General features: G+C 45.6%; 1 protein-coding gene across 1 annotated transcript in view; it reads right to left on the bottom strand.

Annotated features, from left to right (window-relative positions):
* Positions 1-26,209, bottom strand: part of ZNF654 (zinc finger protein 654) — a gene marked incomplete at its 3' end in the record, with an annotated part of 42,819 nt that extends 16,610 nt beyond the window's left edge. The window contains exons 1-3 of the mRNA XM_084278212.1: positions 26,051-26,209; positions 4,120-4,265; positions 160-241 (exon numbers count right to left, since the gene is read on the bottom strand). Of these exons, the coding sequence (XP_084134338.1) occupies positions 160-241; positions 4,120-4,265; positions 26,051-26,182 (360 nt within the window). The 5' untranslated portion in view covers positions 26,183-26,209. The remainder of the gene's footprint in view (positions 1-159; positions 242-4,119; positions 4,266-26,050) is intronic.
* Between the last annotated feature and the right edge of the window lie 1,609 nt (positions 26,210-27,818).

Raw genomic sequence — 27,818 nt, 5'->3', positions numbered from 1 at the left:
TTTTAAATATACATTTATTTTCCTTTTGATATGAACCTAAGTAAAGCAGCTACCTTCTTCCACTACAGTGCCATGTTTCCTCCAGGTTATATATCCACAAAAAACTGTCTTTACATGTACTAAAATAATAAAAAAGGTATATAAAGTAGGCAACACTACCTGGATTGAACCTAAAATATCTTTCAAAGGATCTTCATAGAATTCATCCTTTCCAAAGAACAGCAGCAATTCAAAAAAACTCCTAAAAAACAGAAGTAGGGACAAGTCAACCAAGCTAAAAATGTTATTCAAAAATATAGGTCTAACAGTGGGACTTTCTTAAATTCTAGACCCGTGCCCGTGCCAGAGTCACTCTAAAGTTTGGCTAATGCCCACATTCTCCAAACGCAGGTCACATTTCAAAAGCTTGATGTTGGTCTGATATTTTGTGCTTGTTTTGGCAGTTAGACTTCTCCCACCTCCCCCAAACACATTTTCCGTTAGACATCAAGTTGCAAATCAAGACAGCTACAGATAAGATAACAAGGCCAAATCAGCAATAAAACAGATTATACTGAAGTACAACTTAAAAACCCTCCTGCAACAACTTTTTCATAAATTCAGGACACTTAGACTGACACTACCTGCCTGATCTTCTCCCTCAAGAACTCTTAGATCCTCCAGAAGAAACCTCCCTCAAAAGCCGAAGTATGTCAAGATACACAACTATTCTGAGGAAGAGAGAGGACAGCTACAGAATTACTATAGTGTGCATGGTGTATGAGGAGCAGTCACACTTAAGGAATAGTAACTTCACTTGAAGGCAGATTCCTAAGAATTCCTATTTGCCAGTATGCTAAGCACTGCGTGGCATTCATGTGAACTGGTAACACCTCAACCTTCCCACTAAAGCAAATCAGGTCTGTGCAGCAACATGAATTCACGCCTGTTAACTCAAAAGAGGAGGCAGACAAGGGAGAAGGTAGCACTGATACTCTTCAACACCAGCCCAGTGGCCACCAGCCCAGTGGCCTCCATGCTTTCCATCATCTTAAAATACTAGTCTAGCATTTTATTTATTTTTAATACAGTGACAGAGACAAATAATCCTGTCAGCAGGATTGGAAGAGTACTGAAAGAAAAACTGCGCATCTAAGGTGTTTTGGAAATAGGACGAAAGAGCAAGAGCTTTGGTCTCAGAAGCAATTTCCATGAAGATTAGTAGACTCCTTTTCCCAAATGAACAGGGATAAAAAGGAGGAAGAGAGGCAAAATTAGAATGCGACTCCCGAAAGCGATTCCAGCATTCTTCCAACCTACAGGCTTTTTGACTCAAGATCTTGCTGATGGTTATTTCTTTCCTGACTACAACATTCAGTCTTTTGTTGTGACACTTGTAAACAGGTAAGGCAGATTTTCATTAACGACTGGACAAGGAACTGTTTTGCAGAACAACTAAATTCACTGTGGTTATCCCCAAATTTCAAATCAAACTTTATTACATCTGAAGTTTACACCCACAGTATTCCAAAATGTTTAATTTTTAATAAAGACAATTCAAAAGAAGCTAAGGGGCAAACTTAATGCATTTTTCCTTCTCAATAACATTTTCAGAAATACTGTGCATTTTAAGATCTTAATAACCAAAACAGATTTTGTATGGGAATAACACAAAAGTGCTGCAGTATTTTTTATCCTAACCGATGATAAACTATGCCAAAAATAGACTTGGAAAAATTAAGGTACACCTTCATTATGTTCAGTGGCATAATCTTTTTCTCCAGATTAGGCTCTTGAACCTCAACTCAAATATGAGTGTGTGTGGGGGAAACCCACCCAAGTACCCAAATAAGTACTTTGTTTTGAAAAACATCATCTCATTTTGTGTTGATAAATAAAATCTTGCGGCATACTTGACTCTCGGGAAAGGTCAGGAATGAGTCATGTCATGATCTGGAAAGCAGCCAAACTGGAACTTAAATAGTAAAACAAAACACATTACAGCAAATGATTCATGCATCTGCTTTTTTGTTTGCTTTGACTTAAAAGAACAGGATATTGACAAGGAAAAAAAAAGGTAATTAATAATGAAGTGTAAACTACAGTTTTCTTCTTGGTCAATGCACCTGCTTTACATAAAAATATTTGTTTCCTCATTGCCAGTCTCCACACCTTAAAATTACTGTAGTCAATTCCAGTTTGGATCAGTTCTCTTGAACAAGTCTGCAGCATCGCACATCCTCATTTACACCCTTCTCTTTATAACAACAGTGTTTCAAGGTTTATCATATCACTGCTTTGATATTACTGACCTCAAAGGTTGCCCACAAACACTGGTATGCTGGCACCATTATTAAAAAGCCCTGATATAATGCAGGTGCTGCTTCATTTGTGATGAACAGTAAGGCCAGTAAATATGGGAAATGCACTAGTCACTACTGTTAATAGTTTGTCTTGTTACCAAGGTAATCTTACTCAAGTATGACAGTACAGTCTGGCAGATTTTTACTCTCCAAGAACTAAAGCTTAATATACACCAAATTAAAAAAAGAGAGAGACTTGAACAGGGTTTCCCAGGTAACTGTAACTAGTAGATTCCAGAACCCATCAATGTTAGTTATGCCATGCAAAACTACGGCAGCCAAACTGAGTCAGAAGAAAAAATAAGCTGGCCTTAGAATGGAAGAAAATCTCAGTGAGCAAACTTGGCTCCAAAGACCAAGATAGGCAAGGGTGACAGGAAACCAATGATCAATTCACTTCGAGATTATCAGCAAGTGACGACCTTACATACAACAAATACCTGCATTTCTACCTTTTTTCCTCCCAAGCGTTGATATTTGAAAGCATATCAAAGTATGGTTTGAACGTTGAGATGTTTGGGTTTTTTTGAAACTAGTGAAAAAAATTACCATGTCTCAACGCAACTGCTGGTCATTCTCCAGTACCTGAGCATTCCAGTTTTAAAAATCGTGATCATCTGATTCCATAAATAGTCCCACGTCAAGTAGTTTCACATACAAAACCGTAAATCTCTTTGGTGGAGTCCACCAACACTTAAAGACAGCAGACACACTGTAAGTGTACAGAATAGACTTGACTCCTATGTAGTTTGTACTAATACCTCATGAACAGTAAAAACTAGCAACCCAGTCCTCCTGACCACGTAAACTAAAACAGGAAGACTAGGAGAGCATTCACTTCTGATGAGACTGCAAGTGGGAACAAGGTATTTCCACACAAAATTCTGATTTGAAAGCATCACTCAACAAGAAAGCAGTTTAACCAGCTGGACAAATAAATCTAATTTACTCAAACCAAACTCACAATACAGTTAGCTAAGAGAAGATCAAGTACACTCCATCTTAGCTAAGTAACTAAGCTAACTCAACTAAAGATTTTTCTTCTATTCAACACTGAGGTTTTGAGACCTGAAAAGTAGGTTTTTAGAGCAAGATAAGAAAAAAGGGGGACCTTTTCTTATCTACTCTTACTACCAGGATACTTTCAGCTTTCATATGGGAAAACCACCAATGCATCAAGAAAATAGAGATTATAGCAAGATTTATGACTGATCATTCCTCAGTTAAGTTGCATATAATATTTGGTCAGTTAAATGTATAACAAGTCATTCCCCCATAAGTATTTTCATGACTGAAACATAAAAATCCATTTTAAAGTAATGGACTTGTTTCCTAAATACTGCAATATATTCATCTTAAGTACTTAGTTTATTACATCACTAGAGGTAGAACAGCAAAGACTCTGCATAACTTTTATTTACAGTTATATGCTGTCAAAGGTTGATCTTCAAATACTCCAAATGATTTTCCAAAAAGGAGTCTGTATAGTGATTAATCTATATATATATAAAGTATTGCTTTGGATTATTCACTTTGCCAGAAAATCCTTATGACATAACATTGCAATACCCGATTTGAATATTTAACATGGATATAAAAAAACTAAACTGAATTCTAATTTTTGTATCCTTAGTTAGCAATTCTTGGTTCCACATAGGTCAGTCTTAATAGCTCTAAGGATCCCTAAGACCTTAACACTATTATAAAAGTAACACAGGCAAGTCTATACTGTCAAGGAAGTAATAAAGAAAAAAAAAAGAAAAAAAGATGTACTTACAAAGCTAGGCTACTCAACACATATTGTACGTGCTCACATTCAGCTGGGAATGATACACAGGCAGATGTGAAACAACAGAGAGCTGTCTGAAGCACCTGAAGCTGAGGCAAAGGAACCTGCCATCTTCCAGCATAGTCTTCAACAACCTAGGGAGAAAAAAAATTCGAAACACATATTACAAGGTAAAACAACTCTCTTTAGTCAGAAATAAGTAGCTAATACTGGTTCTGGTGGAGAAGGGGGAGCTGCAGGAGTGGCTTCTGCAAGAAACAGCGAGAAGCTCTCTGCAGGCCTGACAGAGCAAACACCAGCCAGCTCAAGAACAGAGCCATTACTGGCCAAGGCCGAGCCCACCAGCGACGGTCACAGCGCCTCTGGGAATCACATTTAGGAGAAAAAAAACCCACAAGTAGTCGCTTTTTCCTACCAGAGAAGGGAGTGAGACCTAAGAAACTGTGCAGACACCAAGGTCAGTGAAGATAGCAGGGAGGAGGTGTCTCAGGTGCTGGAGAGAAAGATGCCCCTGCAGCCTGTGGAGAAACCCATGGTAGAGCAGACTGTCCCCCTGCAGCCCATGGAAGATGGGCTCCATGGGGGACCAGGCTGGAGCCGTCTCAGCCTGAGAGACATTCTATGATTCTACAACTGCACCCCATAGAAGTGACCTACACTGGGATAGCTGGTGAAGAACTAAAGCCCTGTGGGAAAGGACTCACACTGGAGAAGTTCATGGAGGACTGTCTCCTGTGGGTGGGACCCCATGCTGGAGCAGGGGAAGAGCATGAGGAATGCCCTTCCCAGCTAAGAAGCAAGAAAAACTTGTGAGGAACTGACAGAAACCCCATTCCCCACCCCACCCCAGGCTACAATGTAGTGGGAAGAAGGGAGGGGTGGAGGGAGGTGCTTTAAGGTCTGGTCGCACTCCTCATTATCTAACTCCGGTGCCACTGAGTGTGCAGTGCAGTGTCATAAATCAGAGAGTTTTCTTTCCTTTCCGTGTGTTGAGTCTGTTTTGCCCATGACACTAATTGTGGAATGATCTCTCCTTGTCCTTATCTCGACTCCTAAGCCTCTTGATAGATATTTTCTCCTCTGTCCAGCTGAAAAAGGGAATGATAGAGCGACTTCGGTGGGTGTCTGGCCTCCAGCCAGGGTCAAACCACCACACAGGGTAAGGCAGGAAATCCTTTCTTCTTACACAGTACCATAGTAGAGATTACACTCTGCATTTAAACACAGGTTTTTATTTTGCAAGAGGATACAAATATAGACAATATGCAGACATTCCATTCTAAAACTTTCAAAGAGGGGAATCCCTAGACTGCAGTCTTCTAATCTCCCTGTCCATACAGAAAGGTACGATCATACACTCTCCCTGTCTTAGCTGATCAACTAAATAAAGGCGGCATTTTTTTAATCTACATGATATAACTAGCTATGCCCTGATCTACAGTTACAGAACTGCATCAGTATTTAGAAAGATGAAGGTGAACAACAAGTGTTTTAAGGGAGAAAAGTGCTTGCTTGGTCACCTAGTCAATCTGTTGTATTAATACATGCAATTTTCTGGCACTGCCTATGCTGACATTTGGAGGGTCAATAAGCCAGCACCATCTGATACTACTATATGGGTATCCCCTACGCTGAAATTCTCTGAAAAGCTCATTCCATATAGAACACAATGTATAAAACACCAGCACCAGGCAGAGGAATAAACCAGATGTCTGCAAAGACAGCCACCGATTCTGTGACAGACTAGTTGTAACACTGAAGTCCCCCAGCACGTAGAAGGTCAATGGCTTTGGGTCATCCCTACTTCTTTAATCGACAGCTAAGACATGACTCATAGACTTAGCATTCCAAGCAGTCTGAAAACTGTATTTCTTCCACAGCCTGGCACGTAACTTCTCTCAGTGCAGCAGAGTCAGGCTCCTTTGCTCACTTACTCTTGCCTTTATCTTTTTTCATTGTAACGGTGCAGCTTCATTATAAGCAGAAGAGTGGACTGGTCACACTTCAGGGCCTAAGTCCCTCTTCTCCAGCTGAGGAAACCTAATTGAGACATCCTACCTCCTGAGAAAGTCAGAAGCAGGAGGGGAGGAAACTCAATGACATCAACCACCTTGTAAAGATAAAGTGAAGTACTTCATAGCATACAGAAGAGACAAGTAACTGGCTTCAAGAAAGCCAATCCTAGTTATACTTGGCCACCTATCTCAAGAGTCAGGCTGACCAACAAAGCATACACTAAACCAAACATCAGATATGTTCCTCTTCAGGATTTCTTTTTGACTTAAAAGCCCGTGAATCCCACTTGGATTTGTCTTAATTCCCATGAACTAAATAAAGGTCCAGTTAAGCAGCCTGCATTTTCAGCCCCAAAGCTCCGTGCCTAACTTTGTTTACGGCTCTGCAACATGAACTGGCTGGTGTCCCATTACCGACAGTTTGGCTGTAGCTGCTCCACAGCAAAGCAGTCACTGATAGACAATCAGACCTGTAATTTTTTCTCCTCACCAACAACAGCGAGGGCTGATGTATATTTCATAAGGAGATTTTTACTTTGCACCAAATTTATTTTAGTAATGCCTATTTGACAAATCTGTTATCTTAATGCAGCAAATATCTGGGTCAACTGGAAGAGAATTAGCAGAATTGTAGATAAATACTCTTTCTCTTACAAGAAAGAATAGACACTTTTTGAAACATTGCTGCCTCATGCATCTATTGTGAGTTCTCTGAAATACTTTCAGTGAGGTCCCTTGTATAGGAAACACAAAAGCCTTAGGAGAAACAAAGCAGAGAGAACAACTGTCCTTTAGTGGTTTCAACCTCCAAATGATCAGATAGACATAAAACACTGGTTCTCACCACAATGTTTTCTAACACTTCGAATTGAGAGGCACAGTATAGATATGTTCAGAAATTATTTCACGCAATGACACAACATTTTGTGGTGATAGTGGTGGGGATTTTTTTCTTGGCAGGATAAAGTACTAACTGTAAAGAACTGCAGAAAGGATACATGACAATTAGTCACTAAATTCAGCACAGACAAGCATGCAGTAGTATTTGGGGAACAAACCAAACATGTAATGTGATGGCCTTCAAACTGACAGTTACCAATCAAGAGCATGATTGTGTTATCACAGTAGATGTTTTAACAAAAATATCACCTCAATGCTCACCACAATGGCCAAAAAAGCAAACTGAGTATTAGGAAGGTAGTAAAATAAAACAAAGCAGTGTTAACTACTCAAAACCATAGCACATCCCCACAGCTGTAAAACTGTATGCTGCTTTGATACCTACCCATTCCTATCTCAAAAGATAATACAGAATGTCTAAAAAAAAAGCTTTGAAGGAAGACAAGAAATGCTAAGTAGCAAAATAATTTCACATAAGGATCAATGAAGCTAACTAGGACACTTTAGGTTGTAAAGAAATAACAAGTACAGGAGGAGATGCCAAATGAAGTTGTCAAACAGGATCAAAACATATTACAGGAGGTAGTTTTTCACACAGCATGCAGCTGGGCTGTGGAGCTCTTTACCAAAGGGATACATATTGTGGATGCTCAACAGCTGAATTCAAAGAGGCTGCGTGAGCTGAAAAAGACACATACCAAAACTAACTACAGTAAATTAGCTGAACTGAATACAGAGGGGAAAGTTACTGTATTTGCTTATTTCACTCTGGTTGGGCATATAGAAACTTTTGGTAAGATTCTGGTTATTAATGTCAGTGTAGTGCTTCTGCAAATAATCCATATTCAGAAGATCATGCTGACAGTATTAGTTAGACACTGTAGTCTCTAAAAGGTGCATCCCTACTGCTGACACTTTATAAGGGCCGGTAACATTCCTACCAGTAGCTCTTGGAGCACCTACAGACCTCATCTGAACCCAAAGTGAACAAGCTTAGGAACTGACAGTGCCCAGCCTCCTCTCCTAGAAAAAGCCACCAGTCACAGTCAGCACCAGGACTCTGAGCCGGCCAGCCACCCTGCCACACAGGTAACCAGAGGCTGCACAGAAAGGAAGACACAGCAGCAACCCTGCCATAGGCAAGGAGGTAGCTTGCCACTGAAATGTATCCACAGAAGATTCCACAGTAACAGCCTCCCCACCCCAAACGGTTCAGGAAGAATAAAATAGCACACTTTTTTCTGAGTATGCATACCTGTAACCATACATTCATCAGTCTGGGGGAAGGGCAGGGAGGTGGGCAGAGGTGACAGGGGTAAGGAAAAATTCTGAAATTGGCTAATTCTCAGCAGGCTTGGAACAATCACCAGAAACAGATGGGGGCAGGCAGGGAGAGAAAAAGCTAAACTAAGTACCAAATCAAACCACCCTCCACACACATTCTACACAGAACAGGCTGGGGCAGGTGTGGTGAGCCCCCCTCCCCAGAGGGGAAACAGACAGAGCCGCGTGGGTTGCGATAAAGCCAGTTACTGAACCAGCACCGGGAGAGGGGCCCAGTAACAGAGTCCGGGCAGATACACGCACAGTGATAACATGGTCACTTTACCAGGTGATGTGATAACGACAACATTCGGCTGCCCAGAGCCGTGCCGAGCCAACCCCCCCCCCAGCCAGCCCCTTTCACGGGGGTGTGATGTCACACGGTGTGGAAACGGCCCGGGGCTGCTCAGCTCAGCTGTGCTGGCTGCTTGGGGAGGTAACTGTCCTGGCCAGCACCAGGATAGCAGGGAAATCCCTGTTTGTAGTACAGTACTATGTGTACTTCAGTGCCTGTTTCTAAGTCATCTCATGGAATAGCTTTTTTTTTTAGAATAGAAACCAAGATCCTTTTTGTTCAATAATAATCAACATGCCATATTTTGAAACAGGACTGTAATCCAAAACACATTAGTAAGGGTTAACACCAAAAAGAACCCCCAAACCAAACAAAAAAATCCCCCCAAAAAACCCTTGACTTGACATTTTTCAAGGAAAACAAACTTTGAAGGAGCATGCGTATGTTCACCCTGATATTGTAAATTTGTTATCAGAGCACTTCAGAAGATAAGGTAACTATCCTGATTGAACAGTAAATGCTTTATTTAAAGTTTAGATTCATCAGCACATTTTTAACAAGCCCACCAGTTTCAGTATAATGAAATCAGCCAAACCAGAAACACATAATGTTGTCAAAACAATGTGTCCCATTGCTTGGCCAACATGCAGTGCAGAAAACCAGAAGGGAGGTGAGAGATGGTTACCTGACCCTCCGCAACAATTCCAAATCTGTTGGGACCTAAGGTCCCTCCATGAATCACTCCACAGGCCGTCTTTACCTTTTAAATTACTCCCATCCACGAAGAGATGGTGAGGCCTTTCTTCTTCCCTTTCTCATTCAAGTGCGGATAGATGGTGAAAGGGAGGCATAGCATCTTTGCATCTTTACACCCCTCAAATTCAGCTCCAACTTTCTCCCACACCAATAAACTACATCCCCTTCTTCAATGTGTTTGAGTAACTCAAAGGAAAAGCCATGATTCAGATGTGTCCTATTAAGTGCACAAACAAGACTAGTCTCCTGTAAGAAGTTTCTAAGCAGCTAACCCCAAAAATAACAAGGTAGCAATTGAAAACCTGAACCAATGTAAAAAAAAAAATAAATTCCAGAAATACTATGTTTTACCTGGTTAAATACACACATGAATTTACTTGACTATATTCCAAACATTTAAGAGAAATAATATTGTGAATAAATAAATTTGCAAATACGTGGGACACAAGAAATAAAATGTTTTATGCAGTGCTAAGCCTCAAATTGCTACAACTGGTTGGCAAATACAGTAGTTGCCTTTGGTTAGAAGCAGCAAATACAATGGCTGTCACAGAAGAAAATGAACCAAAGAGGATTTAAAACATCTAGCAATAAAAAAGTGGGCACATTTTAAAAAAAGTTCGCTGAAAATTAAAAATTGTAGTTAAAACCTAGCGTGGTTCCCCATTCAGATGAAGTACTGACAGCAGCTTGGATTCCAAAGTTAAGTTCTAGAAGAGAACTTGAGTAAATACTAAATTTACTCTACTGGAAACATCAGAAGAAACAATCACACCTTTTTTACTGTCTTTTTAACCTATTTAGTGGGTGGTGAGCATTTTCTGTTTCTGCAAACAAACAAGCTGTGTCCTTCCAAAAAGGATTCCATATCCAAACAGAGAGTAAAATAGGCCTTAAAATTTTAGGATAACATAAAACTTCACTTAACAGATTAAAGTTTAATATGATTGTATATGGTGTAAATAAAAAGTATGTAAGCAATGACTTTACTGCAATTCACATGTGAAGGAGTAACCAACCAACCACACTCCTGGCAAAAAAAAACCCCACCACCCAGCATCAGCATTACACATTCTATGAGACAAGTTTCTGCCAAAGCTCTACCCTTAAAGATAAATGCTACCCCATCCACCCCCCTTAATCAACAAAAGATCCATTTCCTCAGCTTGCTTGAGGCACAAACAATATCTAACACTGGGTTCCATATGTCCATTATCTTTAGGAAACCAAGAGGTCTGTTTCCATACATACTTAACAGTCTATCACTTACACAACAGTGAAAACTGTATTAATCCTAGAAAAAGCAGTTTTGACTTCTCATAACACTGTAGTAAATGCACCTCTGAGATTTTATGACTAAAATGTGAATATTTATATTCAACAGAAGTAATATTCTTCTCACCTTTTAATTAGCCCCACCCACCCTGAGTGAAAGTCAACTAATTTAGGGAATTGTTTCGATTATACGTGGAAGAGAGAACCACCAGCCCTGTGAACACACACATGAATGCATACGTCCAGATGACCAGTGATACTAGTAAAACACAACTTAAGATGCATTTCAAGTAAAAAGTATCATTAATTTCTTCCCTCACCTGAACAACTGCTCCACAAAATGACTTAACTTTCTGATTTTTGCATCATTCTTGTGCTTTAACACCAGCCAGCAACTATGCACCACACAGGTGCTTGCTTACCCCTCTCCCCCACAAAAGGGATGGGAAAGAGACTGGATAAAAACCTCATGGATGGAAATAAAGGCAGTTTAATAGTCTAACAAAGCAAAAAAATAATATCGATAATACAAGCGATGCACAAATATAATTGCTGACCACATGCAAAAGGAAAATAAACCCAACCCGATGCCCAGTGCGTTTCCCAGCAGTGATCCCATCTCCTGGCTCACTTCCCTAGTTATACCCAGAACATGATGCTCTATGGCAGGGAACATCCCTTTGGCCAGCCTGGGCCAGCTGTCCTGGCTGTGCTCTCTCCCAGCTTCTCTTGCACCTGGGGCAGGGCCTGAGAACTGGAAAAGTCCTTGGCTTGGTGTAGGCACTACAGCTGCCCAACAACAGCTAAAAGCATCAGTGTGTCATCAACATTGTTCTCATACTAAATCCTAAACACAGCACTATGCTGGCTACTAGAAAGAAAACTCTATCTCGGCCAAATCCAAGTCCATACCATGTATGTCATGACCAGGTTTTGTACTTCCCAATACATTCCAATTAATCATCATCACTTTTCCTCTCTTTGGATAGTTATATACAGATATAATTCCCTTAGTCTATAGGCCATTACCTCTAAATGTCTGTTAAGTTCATTTAGTCCATGACTTTGGGCTCCTTCCATCACAAGTCTCTCAGGGCAGGAGAGACTGAGTGTGCTGTTGGACTGCTGCATGTTACATCCAGAGTTTGCAGCTGGTCAGCTGGTCTATCTGGCATGGCCCATGCCCATGGTCTGTGGGTCAAAGGTGTGGATTTCAAGGAAGTTCCTGGGAGTTCCTTGCTGAGGTCTGTTCTGTTTTTATCACATCTGTAGTTTGCTTGGTTTCATCAAAGTTCATCTTTTATTAGTTTACGTGATTTTTACTTGGCACCTTTGTTACAGCAGACGGCAATCATAGTAGTGATGACATGCAGTATTATGTAACAATTAACACAATAGATTTTAAATAACTGGCCATTTCCATCAATAATCAGAGCCCTTTGAGGTACACATCAAACCTCCACATCCTTCCGCATCAACCACCGAGAACACCCAGGTCCTCAAGCAAATGCAATCCCACAGATGGGCTTGTCTTTTCCTGCAGCAGGGCTAACCCAGACTGCTGTGCCCATCAAACTCTTCACAGGCACCATGGGGACTTTACCCCTTCTTAAAAGGTTTGATTGGGCAGATAGCTTAATTGGTAAAACTCCCCAGAGTTAACTAACAAAGTGGCCCTTGCTAAGTCTGTATCTGAGTATCTGAAGGTCCCACCACCCATTGCTCTCAGTCAAATTTTAGCCACCCATTGCATCATTTGATTTTCCCAGAGGCTGGTACATAACAGAGGATGTGATACTGCCCCTCCATGCCATGCTCCTTGGCCCAGGTGTCTATGAGGGTGTTTTGGAAATTAATCCCATTGGCTGACTCAGTTCCTTCTGGGGTGCCATGTTGCCCCAGGACTTATTTTTCCAGGTCCAGGATAACATTCCAGGCAGTGGCATGGGGTATGTTTCCAGCCATCCAGTGGCTGCTTCCATCATTATAAGCACATAGCATCTGCCTAGGTGGGTGTGTGGGAGAGTGATGTAATCAATCTGCAAGGCCTCCCCACACTTGTATTTCAGCCATCATCCCCATACCAGTGAGGCTTTGCCCACTTGATGGCAGCATATGCTTCACATTAATGGATAACTTGTGTGAGAGTGTCCATGGCCAAGTCCGCCCCTTTATAACAAGTCCATCTAAAGGCCTCCTTTCCCACAACATCCCACAGGACCCATCAGCAAACATGGCACATTGCTTCTAATTTTCTGGCAGTTTATTACACAGTGGGGCCTCTTCAGCACATGTCACCTCCTCTTCTGGCAACATTACAAAAATCTTTGCCTTCTGGCCAGTCTATGATCACTTCCAGGATTCCTGGGCGACTGGGGTTTCCGCTGCGTGATTAGTGTGACCCACTTTCCCACACAGCATTGGTGGGATGGTGCCTAGAAGGGGCCTTCCCTTTGAACATCCAGCCTAGCACCAGCAGTTAGGGTGCCAGGAGGGGCCGGGCTTCAGTCCCAATCACTTCTGAAGCAGCTTGAATCCCTTCACATGCTGCCAATATTTCCTTTCTGCTGAGTGTAAACTGGCCTCATATCCTCTGTAGCCCCAACTCCAAAACCCCAGCAGTTGGTCTCAAGTCTCCCCTGGTGTTTTCTACCAGAGACTCCAGGTTGGGCCATTCTCCCCAGCTGCGGTGTAGAGCACATTTCACAGAATCACTAGGTTGGAAAAGGCCTTTGAGATCGAGTTCAACCATACCCATCCTCTACTAAACCATATCCCTGGGCACCTCATCTACACATCTTTTAAATACATCCAGGGGCAGTGACTCAACTATCTCCCTGTGCAGCCTATTCCAATGCCCAACAACCAGTGAAGAATTTTTTGTTAATGTCTAATCTGAGCCTGCCCCGACACAGCTGGGGTCCATTCCCCCTTGCCCTATCACCTGTCACTTGGGTGAAGAGACAAACACCCATCTCTCTACAACCTCCTTTCAGGTAAATGTAGGCAGCTATAAGGTGCCCCCTCAGCCTCCTCTTCTCCAGTCTTGTGGTGGTTTGCCCCTGGCTGGAGGCCAGACACCCACCAGTCACTCTGTCACTCCCTTTTTCAGCTGGACAGGAGAGAAAATATGTATCAAGAGTCTTAGGAGTCAAGATAAGGACAGGGAGAGATCACTCTGCAATGAGCATCATGGGCAGAACAGACTCAGCACAGGATAAAGGGAAGAAACTCTCTAACTTCTGTCACTGCATTGCACACCCAGTGACACCAGAGCTGGATAATGAGAAGTGTGATCAGATCTTAAAGCACCTCCCCCCAACCCCTCCCTTCTAAGCAGACTCAACTTTCATCATGATTTCGTTCCCTTCTTACCCCACACTGTGGCACACGGAGGGGCAGGGACTGGGGGAATGGGGGTTTTGGTCAGTTCCTCATAAGTTGTCCTTCTTGGTTGGGTGGGGGGGAGCATTCCTCACACTCTTCCCCTGCTCCAGCATGGGGTCCCACCCATAGGAAACAGTCCTCCATGAACTTCTACAATGTGAGTCTGTTCTGCCAGAGCTTCAGCTCCTCACCAATTGCCTCAGTGTCACTCCCTTCCATGGGGTGCCAGCCTTCAGGCCCAGGCTATGCCAGCTTGGTCCCACATGAAGTCACAAGTCTCCCCAGAAAATCTGCTCCAGTATGAGTCACTGAGTCACTCTCCACAGTCTGCAGGCTTTGCTGTCAGGAGGTTGCTCCAAAGCAGGCTTCCCACAGGGTCACAGTGTCATTCAGGTGCCTCTACCTACTCCAGCATGGGATCCTCCACGGGCTGTAGATGAGATCTCTGCTCCCTGTCATCACCCATGGGCTGCCTGGGGGCAGCCTGCTTCACCATGGGTTTCTCCATGGGCTGCAGGGGAATCTCTCAAGAACCTGGAGCACCTCACACACCTCACTCCCATCCCTTTCCTGGCCTTGGTGTCTGCACAGTTTCTTACATCTTCTCACTCCCATCTCTGGGGGCAAAAAGCTGCTGCTTGCAGGTTTTTTCCTCCTAAATGTGATTCCCAGAGGCACTGTGACCGCTGGTGATGGGCTCGGCCTTGGTCAGCAATGACTCCAGCCTTGAACCGCTGCTGTTTGCTCTGTTGGACCTGCAGAGAGCTTCTGGCTGCTTCTTGCAGAAGCCACCCCTGCAAAACTACAAGGCTAAACAACCCCAGTTCCCTCAGCTGCTCCTCATAAGGTTTGCTCGTCAGCCCCTTTACCAGCCTGGTTGCCCTTCTCTGGACACACTCCAGGACCTCCATGTCTTTCTTAGAGTGAGGGTGGGCCCAAAACTGAAAACAGTACATGAGGGGCAGCCTCACCAATGACAAGTACAGGGGCACAATCACTGCCCTGGACCTGCTGGGCATGCTGTTTCTGATACAAGCCAGGATGCCATTGGCCTTCTTGGGCACCTGGGCACACTGCTGGCCCTTTATTCAGACTGCAGTCAACCAACACCCCCAGGTCTCATCCCCCCTAACAGATTTCTAGCCAGTCTCCCCCAAGCCTGTAGTGCTGCATGAGGCTGTTACGTCCCATGTGCAGCACTCTACACTTGCCCGTGTTGAACCTCATCCCATTGGTCTCAGCCGGTCCAGATCCCTCTGAAGAGCCTCCCCACCTTCAGGCAGATCAACACTTCCTCCCAGCTTAGTGTCATCCACAAACTGAGGGAACATTCAGTCCCTTCATCCAGATCATTGATAAAGACAATGAAGAGGATCAGGCCCAGGACTGAGCCCTGGGGAACACCACTTGTGACCAGCCTCCAGCTGGATTTAGCTCTATTTACAAGGACTCTTTAGGCCCAGCCACCCAGCCAGTTTTTAACACAGTAGAAGGTCCACCTGTCCAGGCCAGCAGTAGCCAGTTCCTCAAGCAGCATGCTGTGAGAAACGGTGTCAAAGGCTTTGCTGAAGTCAAGGTACACTACATCCACAGCCTCATCCACTAAGCACGTCACCTTGTCCTAGTAGGCGATCAGGTTTGTTTGCCAGGACCTGCCTTTCATAAACCCATGTTGACTGGGCCTAATCACTCAGTTGTCATGCATGTGCTGTGTGATAGCACTCAAGACCCATTCCATGATCTTCCCCAGCACTGAGATCAGACTGACAGTAGTTTCCTGTAGTTTCCTGAATCCTCCCTCTGACCCCTCTTGTAAATGGGTGCAAAATTTCCTATATCTGGCCCTGCCAGGAGTGGCCCAAGGGCTACCACATCAACTATTTCACATCTGATTCATTCAAAGGTTTGTCACTGCTCAGGGTTCCATGTGAAATCCTACTGGGATCCGATGGCATCCATCTTGGCAGTTTATTCCTAAAAACTGGATCTAAAGGCACAGGAACAGGCAATTCCAAAACATTGGAAATTAGGCAGGAGGCCGGCTTGGCTGATCAGGGACCTTCTTCTAGAGTTTCGGTGGAAAAAGAAAGCGTATAGGCAATAGAAGTAAGGTCAGGCAGCATGGGAGGATTACAAGGATGTTATCCGCCTCTGTAGGGAAAAAAGTCATGTGGCCAAAGCTCAGTTAGAATACTGGCCAATACTGTGGCAGACAATAAACGGGGGTTTTCACATACATTAACAAGAGGAGCACCAGAGAGAACATTGGTCTGTTGTTACTTGATGAGAACGTTCATGCTAACAGGGACACAGAGTCATTTAACATCATCTTTGCCTCTGTCTTCAACACAGCCAATGGGCTTTGGGACTCCAGATGCCTCAAGGTGGAGGACCGTGACTGCAGAAATGTTAAACTCCTAGTAAACCCTGAACTCATGGATGATTTTTTGCTGCTCCATCTGGGTCCATATAAGCTCATAGGCCCTGACAGGATTCAACCCAAGGTAGTCAGGGAGCTAGCTGATGTCATTGCAAGACCTCTCTCTATTTTTCAACAGTCTCGGGAGTCTGAAGAGGTCCCAGTTCACTGGAAGCTAGCAAACGTAAGGAAGCGTAAGGAAGAGGACTCTGGTAATTACAGGCCTGTCAGTCTCACCTCAGTGCCTGGTAAAATTATGGAGAAAATCATACTGAGAGTTACTGAAAAACACCTAAAGGACAATGTAGGCATCGGTCACAGCCAACATGGGGTCTGAAGAAGAAGGTCCTGTCTATCCAATCTGACTTCCATTTATGACAAGATCAGCTGGGTGACCAAGGGAAACCAGCTGATGTTATTCTTTTGGATTTCAGCAAGGCTTTTGATACTGTGTCTCACAGTATCTTACCAGACAAAATGTCCAGCATACAACTAGACAAAGCCATAATGCACTGTGTGGGCAACTGGCAGAAGGGTCGGGCACAGAGGGTGATAGTAACTGGGGTTACCTCTGGCTGGCAGCCAGTCACTAATGGGGTACCCCAGGGTTCCACTTTAGGTCTGGTTCATTTTAACACTTTTCTTGTTGGAGGCTTTTTAGTGGACAATGGACACGTGAGCAATCCAGCCTTTGAACTGTAACAACCGCACGCGTGCTGTAAGCCTTGCAGCCAATCACAGAGTGTACTGGGGCGCGTGATCGTCAACCAACAGCGGCCAGACGCATGCACACGGCTATCCGGGCGTGAGCACACGGCACGGGTCTCTATACGCAAATGGACTGAATAAACGGCATTCACCTGACCATGTTGGTTCAGGTGTGTTTGGCCAGGATCTCCCACATTTTCTAAATGACACGAATTCAGGACTAGAGGGTGTTTTCAGTAAATCTGCACAACACCAAATTGGGAGGAGCTTTTGACACCAAATTGGGAGGAGCTTTTGACACCAAATTGGGAGGAGCTTTTGACACCAAATTGGGAGGAGCTTTTGACACCAAATTGGGAGGAGCTTTTGACACCAAATTGGGAGGAGCTTTTGACACCAAATTGGGAGGAGCTTTTGACACCAAATTGGGAGGAGCTTTTGACACCAAATTGGGAGGAGCTTTTGACACCACTGAAGGTGGAGAAGCCTTACAGAGAGGCCTGGACAGAGCAGAGAGCTGGGCAGTCACCAACCGCATGAAGTTTAACAAGGGCAAGTGCCGGATTCTGCACCTGGGAAGGGGCAACCCTGTGGCTGCACATCCAGACTGGGGGATCAGACATTGGAGGCCAGCCATGCTGAGAGAGATCTGGGGGTCTTGGTCAACAGCAAGTTAAACATGAGCCAGCAGTGCACCCAGGCAGCCAGGGGGGCCAACCATATCCTGGGGTGTATCAAGCACAGCAATGCCAGCTGGTCCAGGGAGGTGACTGTCCTGCTCTACATGCAGCCGCAGGCACTACAGCACAAGAGGGACACAAAAATACTGGAGAGTGCCCAGAAGTGGGCAACAAGAACGGTGAAGAGGCTGGAGGGGAAATCTAAAGTCCCTTGGCTTGTACAGCCTAGAGAAGAGGAAGGTGAGGGGAGAGCTCATCGTGGTCTATGGCTTCCTGACAAGGGGGAGCAAAGGAACAGGCACCAATCTCCTCTTTGGTGACCAGCGATAGAATCCAAGTGACCAGTACGAAGCTGTGACAGTGAAGGTTTAGGGTGGTTATTAGGAAGAGGTTCTTTACTGAGAGAGTGGTCACGTACTGAAACAGGCTTCGGGAAGTGGTCACAGCATCCAGCTTGAATGAGTTCAAGAAGCATTTGGACAATACGCTCAGTCCCATGCTCTGACTTGTCTGGCCCTGTGTGGAGCCAGGAGTTTAGCCTTGATGATCCTTATGGGTTCCTTCCAACTCACAATATTCTGTGATTCCAGGTGCACTGGACTTCCCTCCAAGTAAAAGCAGACCTGCACTCTGCTGCCAAAGGGAGAGGTACAACTCCCTCCCAGGGCCGTTTCTTGAATGGGTTTTCAGACTTTCAGTCTTTCTGTGGCTGAGACATAGTCCCACAGGGAATCAGCCAGTGATTTCATTCACTGTTGGTGCCTCTTTGCCTTCCCCCTCCATTACTGCAATGATGTCACATAAGCCAGTTGCACATGCTGTACATATCTCCACCACAAGGGTCACATACACTGGACTTCCATCTGCACCTGTGGATAACTGCACGATGTCAGGGTTGTAAGACAACATTTCTTGCACAGCTAATTCCCTTGGGTACTGGATACCTCTCTCCGTAGTGGTCCGCTTGCCTGGATGACATACAACACCCTCACTGAAGGAGCACCTTTCCTTCACACTTGACAGAACTCACCTGCTAAGGCTGAGGCCTTCTTTTTCCCAATAACCTGGTCAATGCCCCCTTTCCTGGACAAGTATCCCAGCTGCTCGGCCTCTCAACTCTCTAATTCCAGGCTACTGGCCCCACTACCACAGCACTGGAGTGGTCAGACGACAGGCTGCTTGCCAAATCAACAAATGAAATCTTTTCTCACATATCACAGCTCACTCAGGGATAGAGATCACGTGGTTATCTCTGGTTCTGCCTCTTCCTCCTGTTTGAGCAATGGCCCAGCTTTGTCATCTTTTAATAAATGAACTGACTTCTATGACTGCTATTGGTACAAGCTGGCTCTCTGGTTCAACTGCAGTGCTTTTTGTCAAGTTTTGAGTAGCTATAGTGCCTGTGGCAGTGTTTGCTCTTGGGGTGGTATTCTTAAATAGTAGCTTAACGCTAAACAAGACCTGAAACACCTTCAGGAGCTACAGCCATCCCAAGGATATTCAACATTCTTGAGCACTACTGTAGTTAACCAGGAGAAGGGGGAATAAGGTGAAGGACGGTGTCTCTACTTCATATTGGCTCTTCTGTCCTGGTTTCGGTCAGGATGGAGTTAACTTCATTTGCAGCAGCAGATGGAATGCTGTGTTTGAGAGTTAAAATGAAAGCAGTGCTGGTAACACCCTGATGGTTTTAGTTGCTCTCAGACAGTCAAGGACTTTCTCAGCTCCTTCATATTTCTCTATTCATGAGAAAGGGTGGGCAAAGCCAGGACAGGTGACCCAACTGGCCAAAGAGAGTATTCCATGACAATTATGTCCTGCTCAGTATAACAGGGGGCTGACAGGAGGAAGAGCAGAGGCAGCTCCGGGACGCGCGGTTCTTGGGGGACGGTCGGGTTCCGGGACGGCTCTGGGTGGCACGGCCTGAGTTGTGGGTTCGGTGGGAAACTGCATTGTGTATCAACAGCTTCATATATTTTTGCTCTAAAGTCCTGTCAGCATTGATATATTTTATCTTTCTGCTATTCTAGTAAACTATCCTTATCCCAACCCACAGGCTTTTGGTTTCTTGGTTTTGGGGTTGTTATTTGCCCCTTTCTTTTCCCTTCCCTTGCCTCTCTCCCCCCCCACCCCCCACCTTTCCCCTGCTCTTTTCCTTTAAGGAGCAGGCAGCTGCATGGATCTCAGCTCTTAGCCGGGGTAAAACCACGACATCTTCAAAGAGAAAAAAGTAAAAGCGTAATTATTAATAGCTTCTGACACATGGCTCCCAAAGTATGGGGATGAAGCGGTTGCTCTGCCACCACTGAATACAAATACCAAACTGGTCTGACTATCAGTGATTTTATACCATAAGCCAGTAGTGCACCAAACAGCAGAGTGATCACCTTAATCCAACACCCAGAGGTGACAAACCACACAAACACTGATAACGAGTAAATAGAGCAAGTAAGGGGTTACATGAAACCACTCTGAGAACAAATAAAACAACTGTGACCAGCAGACCAGTGACAATTACCCTAATATAATTAGTGCCTATAACAAATTTCTGGTCAGATCTGCCATTATTTCAACCCTTCCAAGCCCCACATTGGGCAGCGAGGACTGTCATGGTTTAACCCCAGTGAGAAACTAGCTACCACACAATAAGCTCAAAAGCTTATTTTCATACAGAAGCTGAACTTTGAGACAAGGCATTAAAAACTGGATAAGTAGCAATGCCAAGAAGCTTCAGAGTGTGAAACAGAAAAATTCCAAAGCAGCAGAGGCATAAAAACATTACAGTCATCAAGTATACATCATATTTGTACAGTTGTGCAGCGTTTCCTTTTTTAGCATACTAATTCCTTAATTCCACTTTTAAAACCGTTTCTCAGGGTAAAGCTAAAAGGAGTGCAAGCACAAAACCCAAGAAGCTGCCAGACAAAAAGAGAAGTGAGTATGTGAAAAAGAAGAGGATCTTCTATCGTACCAGACAAGAGCATTGAAGACTGACTCCTTCAACCCACTGGTCTGCAAATAAAGAAGTTGCAAACCAGCTACTACTGCGAATTCTCCCAAGCAGCTGACTAAAAACAGCCAAACACACTACATTTACCACAACCCAGTCTTGCATGATAGCGATTATCGGGTTTCTCATTAAGTGTAAAAGGAAGCTCCTACCCCAGGACGCTCTCCTCTGCAGACAGGTAATCCTCAACAGCACTGAGCTACTTTTGGCATTCAGCTTGAGAGCAAAAAAAAAAATAAATAATCTGGTGCTTGCCCCAGCTGTTTTGTATAGATTTCCTTTTAAACCTGAATATCACCAGAATCTCAAGCAGCACAATACTGAACTGATAACTAGTAAATTGAATATGCTTGTGCTCACTAGTCAAACATGAAAAACAGACCCAGTAAATAGAGAACAGGAAAACAGGTTAATTTTTAAATGCAACTGTTTCAAGTGCTTCGCATATTCTTTGATACACAGGTAAATTTAGTTACTGCAATGTATGGTTTGCCCTTTACAAGCTTCCATATAACTAGCAACATCACACATTTAAAAAAAAAACCTGAAAGAGATTAGTCAAATAAGTCAAATATGACTTTCAACACAGATCTGATCCATTAACCAATATAAATCATATTTATTCAGGAAGCTACAACCCCCCTCCCTGCCCCCCTTAAGATTATCACAAATCATTACAAGAGAAAATAGATGGTTAAAAATTATAAATTATACCTCCTCAGAGAATTAAGCGTCCAAGAAATAGAAGAGATCACTTTCTAAAACTAGTAGTCATGTGAACAAGATTTCTGTAGCTGGACTTTAAAATGATGTACAGAGATCAAATATGCATCCCAAAAGCAGTAAAATAAAAGCATGGTGTAATCTAAAAAGGGGGTTGAGTGGAATTTTTTTTTTCATATAAAATATAAAAGCAACTCAACAGCTATTGCCTTGAAGTTCAAAGTAAGAGCCAAAAGCAAGTACTTTCAAATTTAAGCATGAAAAGTGCAAAAGTGTATTACTCCCCAAATCAGAATAAACAGACACACGTATGTTTTTCTACCTTCATCCCCAGAAGACAAACAGTTGAGTCATACACCCCTGGTTTTTTGTCTACTAAAATAAACCCAGGAAATACTATCTTCTCTAGTGCCTTACTAAATTATACTTCCTAGCTTTTGAGTTTATAAAGCCAAGAGGTCTTTTTCTAGCAGTGACTCAAGGTACCACCAATTAATGTAAGCAAACTAGACAATCTTTATTTTGGGAAGTCTGATCATGCTGGAAGGCCACAAGCTGATGCCACAATACGAGTAGATTGAGTAGTGTTTAGCCCCCGCAGCATTACCTCGCTACTTCAGATCAGACTCACCTTGTGTTTATTTCAGTCAGCACTGAATAACACAAGGTAAAGCAACATGTGGTACAGTTATGCAGCCATGTGGACAACTACAGAAATGCTTGGAGTAACCTGCTGTATTTTCACAGTACTTAATGTTATGAGAAAAGGTTCTGAAGAGAAGATTTCAGGCTGGAGGATAAAACTATACCCACTTCAAGTGCAATGAAGTAAGCTGTATCCATTTTCCAGCTTGCTGTTAAGGTCTGTTTTCCAATCAAGTAATCTTGGAAATCCATCCTTATAATTACAAGAGTACTCCCTCCACCCTCATAACAAAAAGTAACCACCTACACTACTTTCTTGTCATCATTTCTTCATGATTTGTATTTTGCTCACACAGGAACCTCTACACGGCTTTGGTCCCCAAGAAATCTCATGAAAGAACTTAAAATTCTGCATAAGGTAACAAGCTGAAACTCGTGAAGCTCTTCCAAATGTTTAGACTAAGGGGGTTTCTGCTCAGTACCACCTTTCAAATCTCTTCAAACCTACAAAGTAGTTACAGATGCCTTGTTCTTTAGCTTGTCAAAAAGTTGAGAGCAGCAGAGTTGCTTTTCCCAGCATGGAAGTGGTTTCAATACATCGCAAATTTCACAAGCAGGAAGAAATGCCAGGTCAGCAGTTTTTAGAAAGTAGCATAGAAACAGCTGGTGAGACGGATAAACTGGGCACTTGTGTTCCAACCGCCACTTTTTATTTCCAAACACAGAAATCTTGATTTTTGTTTTCCCCATGTCATCAATCCCAAGAAATAAACCTAATAAAACATTTTACTTGTCTTTGCCTTGTAAGATTCAGGCTGTAATGTCTCCACGTGAGCACACAGACCTGCAACGCACAAACAGATCCCAGAAACTACATGGGGGTTTAGAGACTCCACATTGTGAGTTCATCTTGTACCACTGAATTGTGATTACACATGCATTTAAGGAAAACACTGTGATGAGCAAATCATCTTTTGTAACTTACTTTATCTGAAAGTGAAGTTCAGCTGCAGTTACCCAGGCTTCAAGAACACTGAACCTGGCTGTTTATGGCAATATTTTTACCTTTCTAAACATATTTCCAAGATTAAAGTCACATGTATGCCAATGCTTTCCAAGGTCTAAGCCACCCTTCTACTCTTTCAATCTAACCAATATTCTTTTCAGCTGACACTAAGCTTCATCATTATGATCAAAGCAGAGGTGCATATTTTAATAGGTTGTTCTTCTCAAAAATTGGAAGGTAGTTCAAACCAACAGTATTATTGCTAAGCAATTAATTCTACAACTGCTACAACTTTCAACCCAAAATCAGGAACATGGAAGACAAACTAGGACATTCTTAAGTGCCAAACAACCATTAAGACAAGCAAAAGTGTGTTATCAGCGTGGAGTAGAATGAGGTAAAGATGCTTCAGCTGCACAACAGCCAAATATGACCTTCCGAAGGTCTCAATAGGAAAGTACAAAGCAACACCCTCTGTCAAAAATGAGCCAAAGGGAAAAACTGCAGAAAAAAAAGGCATGTGGGGGAAAAGTCAAATCTAACAAAACCAACACAGTACTTAAGCAAAAAGTTTTGTTTTATAAGAAATGTTATGAGAAAGAGGTGACCTAAACTTCATGATACTTTCTGAAGTAGAAGTATAAATATGCTTCATCGCTCATTAAACCGGCTGAGGGCCTTTTCAGACCTCTCTACATACAAGTATATATAGACCAGAATAATTACACCACTGTCAGCCTCATGAGGGTGAATGAGCTGATGTGGCACATGCACAACTTAATTTGTTGTCAAACCACAAATGTCACACAGGTACTAGTGGTTTATACCAGTACACTACACCAGTTAAGACCTTGCATTTAGACAGTTAAATTAGTAGAAGAATCCATTACTAAAACACACACTTAAACAAAACATGGAAAACTATGTTTTTGAGTGAGCACACAACTGCTGATCACACCAGGCCAAACTTAAAACAACAGGAGTGACAAAAAACCCCCCTGCAGACAAAGTGTTAATATATTCACTTGCTTTTGTCAGGAGTATTTAAACTATGCATTGTTAAAAAGAAAATTTAGGAGAAAATAAACAGACTTTTATACACTCAGAACACTGGCTGCCCATGCAGAGAGTTCATAAACTCAAAGCAAAACGAAGTAGGGGAGAGGGCTTGGCAATCTTTCTACACAAAACTGCCGGGGAAGTCAAGGTCAACTTATTTAGATGCTATAGCATTAATAACTGTGATATAACTGTTTTATAGTAAAGTTCCTTCTCTGGTCTTATCCTCTTCTGTTCCCTACTAATCCATAGCTTCATCTGGGAAACAGGGTTGGCATTAGTATATGAAGCAATCACTCTGCCTACACTTCCTCCTTCGTACAACAAATTCAACACACAGTAAGTGTGGAAGCTAGAAAATTTTAAGATAAAACTCTCAGTGCTCAGCAGAACCAAATGTGTTTCCAGCCCACCACCTTAATCAAATACGGTTGCGATTTCTTACAATTGTAGTTTACACCACGCTTGCAAAAAGTTTACTTCTACTGGCTTCATTTTTTTATTTTAAAAATATATACTAAGTTCAGAAAAATCAGTGAACAAAAGAAAACACAGAAGGATTGATAAAACCGAAAAGCAGTCTGTGGACTTACTGAGCATTATGCTACCCATGATGATTTGAAACCAACATTTCAAATTGACATCGTATGTTAACACAGGAAGAACAAAATAAGAACATAACCCCACATATATTTTAATGGAGGGGAAAAAATCATAGCGGTGAGTTAAGCAGCCAAGAAATGAACTGATGAAATGAAGTAATTCCATACAAAATCCCCTCTAGACTCTTTCTGAAAACAGTGAGTAGTGCAGCTGAAATACACCCAGCGTAACTAATGCTTCATCAACACCTGCTGATGAAAGCAACTAGGAAGAGCAACCTGTTGTTGCTTGTTACTTTCCAAGGCACACGTAAAGAGGTTGGAAAGAGCACAAGAATTCCGGGCCCGCACGAAGAGACGCTGCTTTCCAATGAAAAGACGGGTGAAGGAAAAATATTTTAAAAAGGCAATCGGAAAGGTAAACCCTGGTCTAGTTTAGCCACCGTTATGGGAACCGATTCCGAGGCCCGCCCGCCCCCACCCCCCCAAACCCCGCTCCGCTGCCCAGCCCAGGGAAACCACCCGGAATTGTTTTGCCCGCAGCACCGCCGCGACCGCACGTGTCCCAGTTCGCCGGGCCCAGAAGCGACAAAATATCCCAGGAGCGGCGGGGCCCCGCCACCCTCCGACACCCCCGGCTCTTCCTCGCTCGGTCTCTCACCCCCCCCCCCCGCCCCGGGATGCGCCTTCCCTCCCCCCCTCCCCCACACAAACATCCCTGCCAACCCCAGCCCGGCCCCGCGCCCGCCCCGGCCTCCACCCTCGCCCCGGGCCGGTCCGAGGGCACTCAGCGCCAGCACCCCAGCCGCCCCCTGAGGAAGGACGGGCGTCTCCCTCCCAGCCCCGTCTTCCCCTCCAGGGCGGGGGCGGAGCGGGCCCCTTTTCCCCGCCAACCCCCTCGCCCTGCCCCGGCACTGACCCCAAGGCCTCCGGGGAGCGGCCCGACCCCCGCCCTGCGAAGGGCTGCGGGGCAGCAGCCTCGGCCCCCGCGGGGCCCCCTTTCCCCGCCGCCCCGAAGGGACAGAGGGGGGCGACGACCCCGAGCCCCGCCGCGCCCGACCCCCACCCGCGGGGCGAGGGGCAAGGAGCGGGCCGGGGGGGCGGGGCGGCACTCACCTGGCAGAAGCGGCGGCAGTAATACTGGCTGTTGAGGAGGGCCGGCAGGCCGGAGGAGAGGCCCGGCGCCACCAGCGCCTCCAGCTCCTCACTGAGCCGCTCCGACTCCTGATCGCTCTCGTCTTCCGCCATGCTGCTCCGGCCGCCCTGCGCGTACCGAGCACCCCCCTGCCCCCACCCCGCCACGCCGGAAGGGGCTCCCTCCTCCCCGCCGCCTCACGTCCGGCCACGCCCACCCGCCGCGCTTCTATTGGGCCAACCACCATGCCGATCAACGGCCGCCGACAGGGGGAACAGGCTGATGACTCCTGACCTCTGGCCCCTCCTCTCCACCCGAACCCGCCGAACCCTCCCTCGATTGGAGCAAAAGTCTCCTCGTTACTTTGTCGCCGCCTTGCAATTGGCTGCTCCGCCCGCCTGTTACACCTCCCTCTGCCGCCTCCTGCAGACGACTGGCCAAAGCCCCTGTCCGCCAGGCGCCGCCGTCGCCCTCCCAAGCTCTGACTGGATCGAGCACGCCTTCATCAGGGCAGTTATTCCCGCCCCGCACTTCTGATTGGGCAAAAGCGCCATCCATCTCCACGCGCCTGCGCTAGGGAGAGCCAATCACAGAGGGGTTTCTCCCTCTCGGCCGTTCTGTGGCGGCGGCCAGGAGACGGGCGGCGGGGCGGGCGCGGCGGTTGCTAGGCGGGTTGCTAGGTCCCGCCTACCGCGGCCGCCAGGGTGGGTAGGTCCGTCTGGCTGCGGCTCGGCGGTGGAGGGGCGCGTCTGACCCGCGGCGCGGGGCCCAGCGGGGGAGCGGCGGCGGCGACAGCGGCAGCGCGGCGCCCGCCGGTGGGGCGAGGGGCAGCCGAGCGGCCGGAGCGGGTAACGGCGCCCGGCAGGGGGCGGGCGGGGGCCGGTGGGGCGCGGCGGGCGGCGCTGTCTCGGCGGGGCCCGCTCGGGCCTGTGGGATCCCGGGGCCGGTCGGCAGAGGGGCGCCTGCGGCGGCGACGGCACCTCCCGGCCGTGCCATGGAAACACCCGCCGTGCCGGGAGGGGGAAGGAGCGGGGCGGAGCCGGGGCGGGAGAGGCCGCACCTGTCTGCCGCCGCGGGAGGGGCGCGGAGGCCTGGGGTGGGTTTGCTGCCGCCACCCGGGCCGTGCTGGGCCGGGCCGGGCCGGGCCGAGCCGTTCTCCCAGCTACGCTCCCCCCCGCCCCGGGGCGGGGAAGGGAGAGGAGACGGCCGCCCGACAGAGGCCCTCACGGGTTAAATGGCGCCGTCAGTCTCGGTGACCGAACCCCAGGGAATAAATGCGTCGAGTTCTGGCTCCCGGTCACAGCGAAACCCGTTTGGCGGCTGGAAACCCAGCCTCGGGTTCCTCCGCACCCGAAACCCTCCCCGGGCTCACGCTGACCGGCTTTAATTGCCCCGGTGACACTTTGTAGCCAAGGCGTGCGCCTCCGCCTTCCCGGGGGCCCCCACCGCGGCGGGAGAGCTTGCTTCGGGTGAAAGTGTATCGGAGGCTAGACGGGGGTGCCCCTGCCGTGACGCCCTGTCTGCACGCACACCCTCCCGCCCTGCACTCGGGGTCCCGCAAGAAGTTCAGGCACTAGCAGGCATGAAAGAATCTGTGCCAAAACTCGAGGCAAAAATAAACAGCCGACCGACCAAACAAACAAAGCCCAAGCCCCAAAGCCCTGTGTTACAGCAGTTGTGCTGCTCATGCAATTCCCATGGATTTTGACCAAAGCGTAAGGCCAAACACTGATTTGGTAGGGGATTTCT

The sequence above is a fragment of the Gallinula chloropus genome, assembly GCF_964237585.1.
Source record: "Gallinula chloropus genome assembly, chromosome: 1".
Taxonomy (NCBI): Eukaryota; Metazoa; Chordata; class Aves; order Gruiformes; family Rallidae; genus Gallinula; species Gallinula chloropus.
The sequence above is the reverse complement of the archived record's forward strand: the minus strand, read 5'-3'. Positions and strand labels throughout refer to the sequence as shown.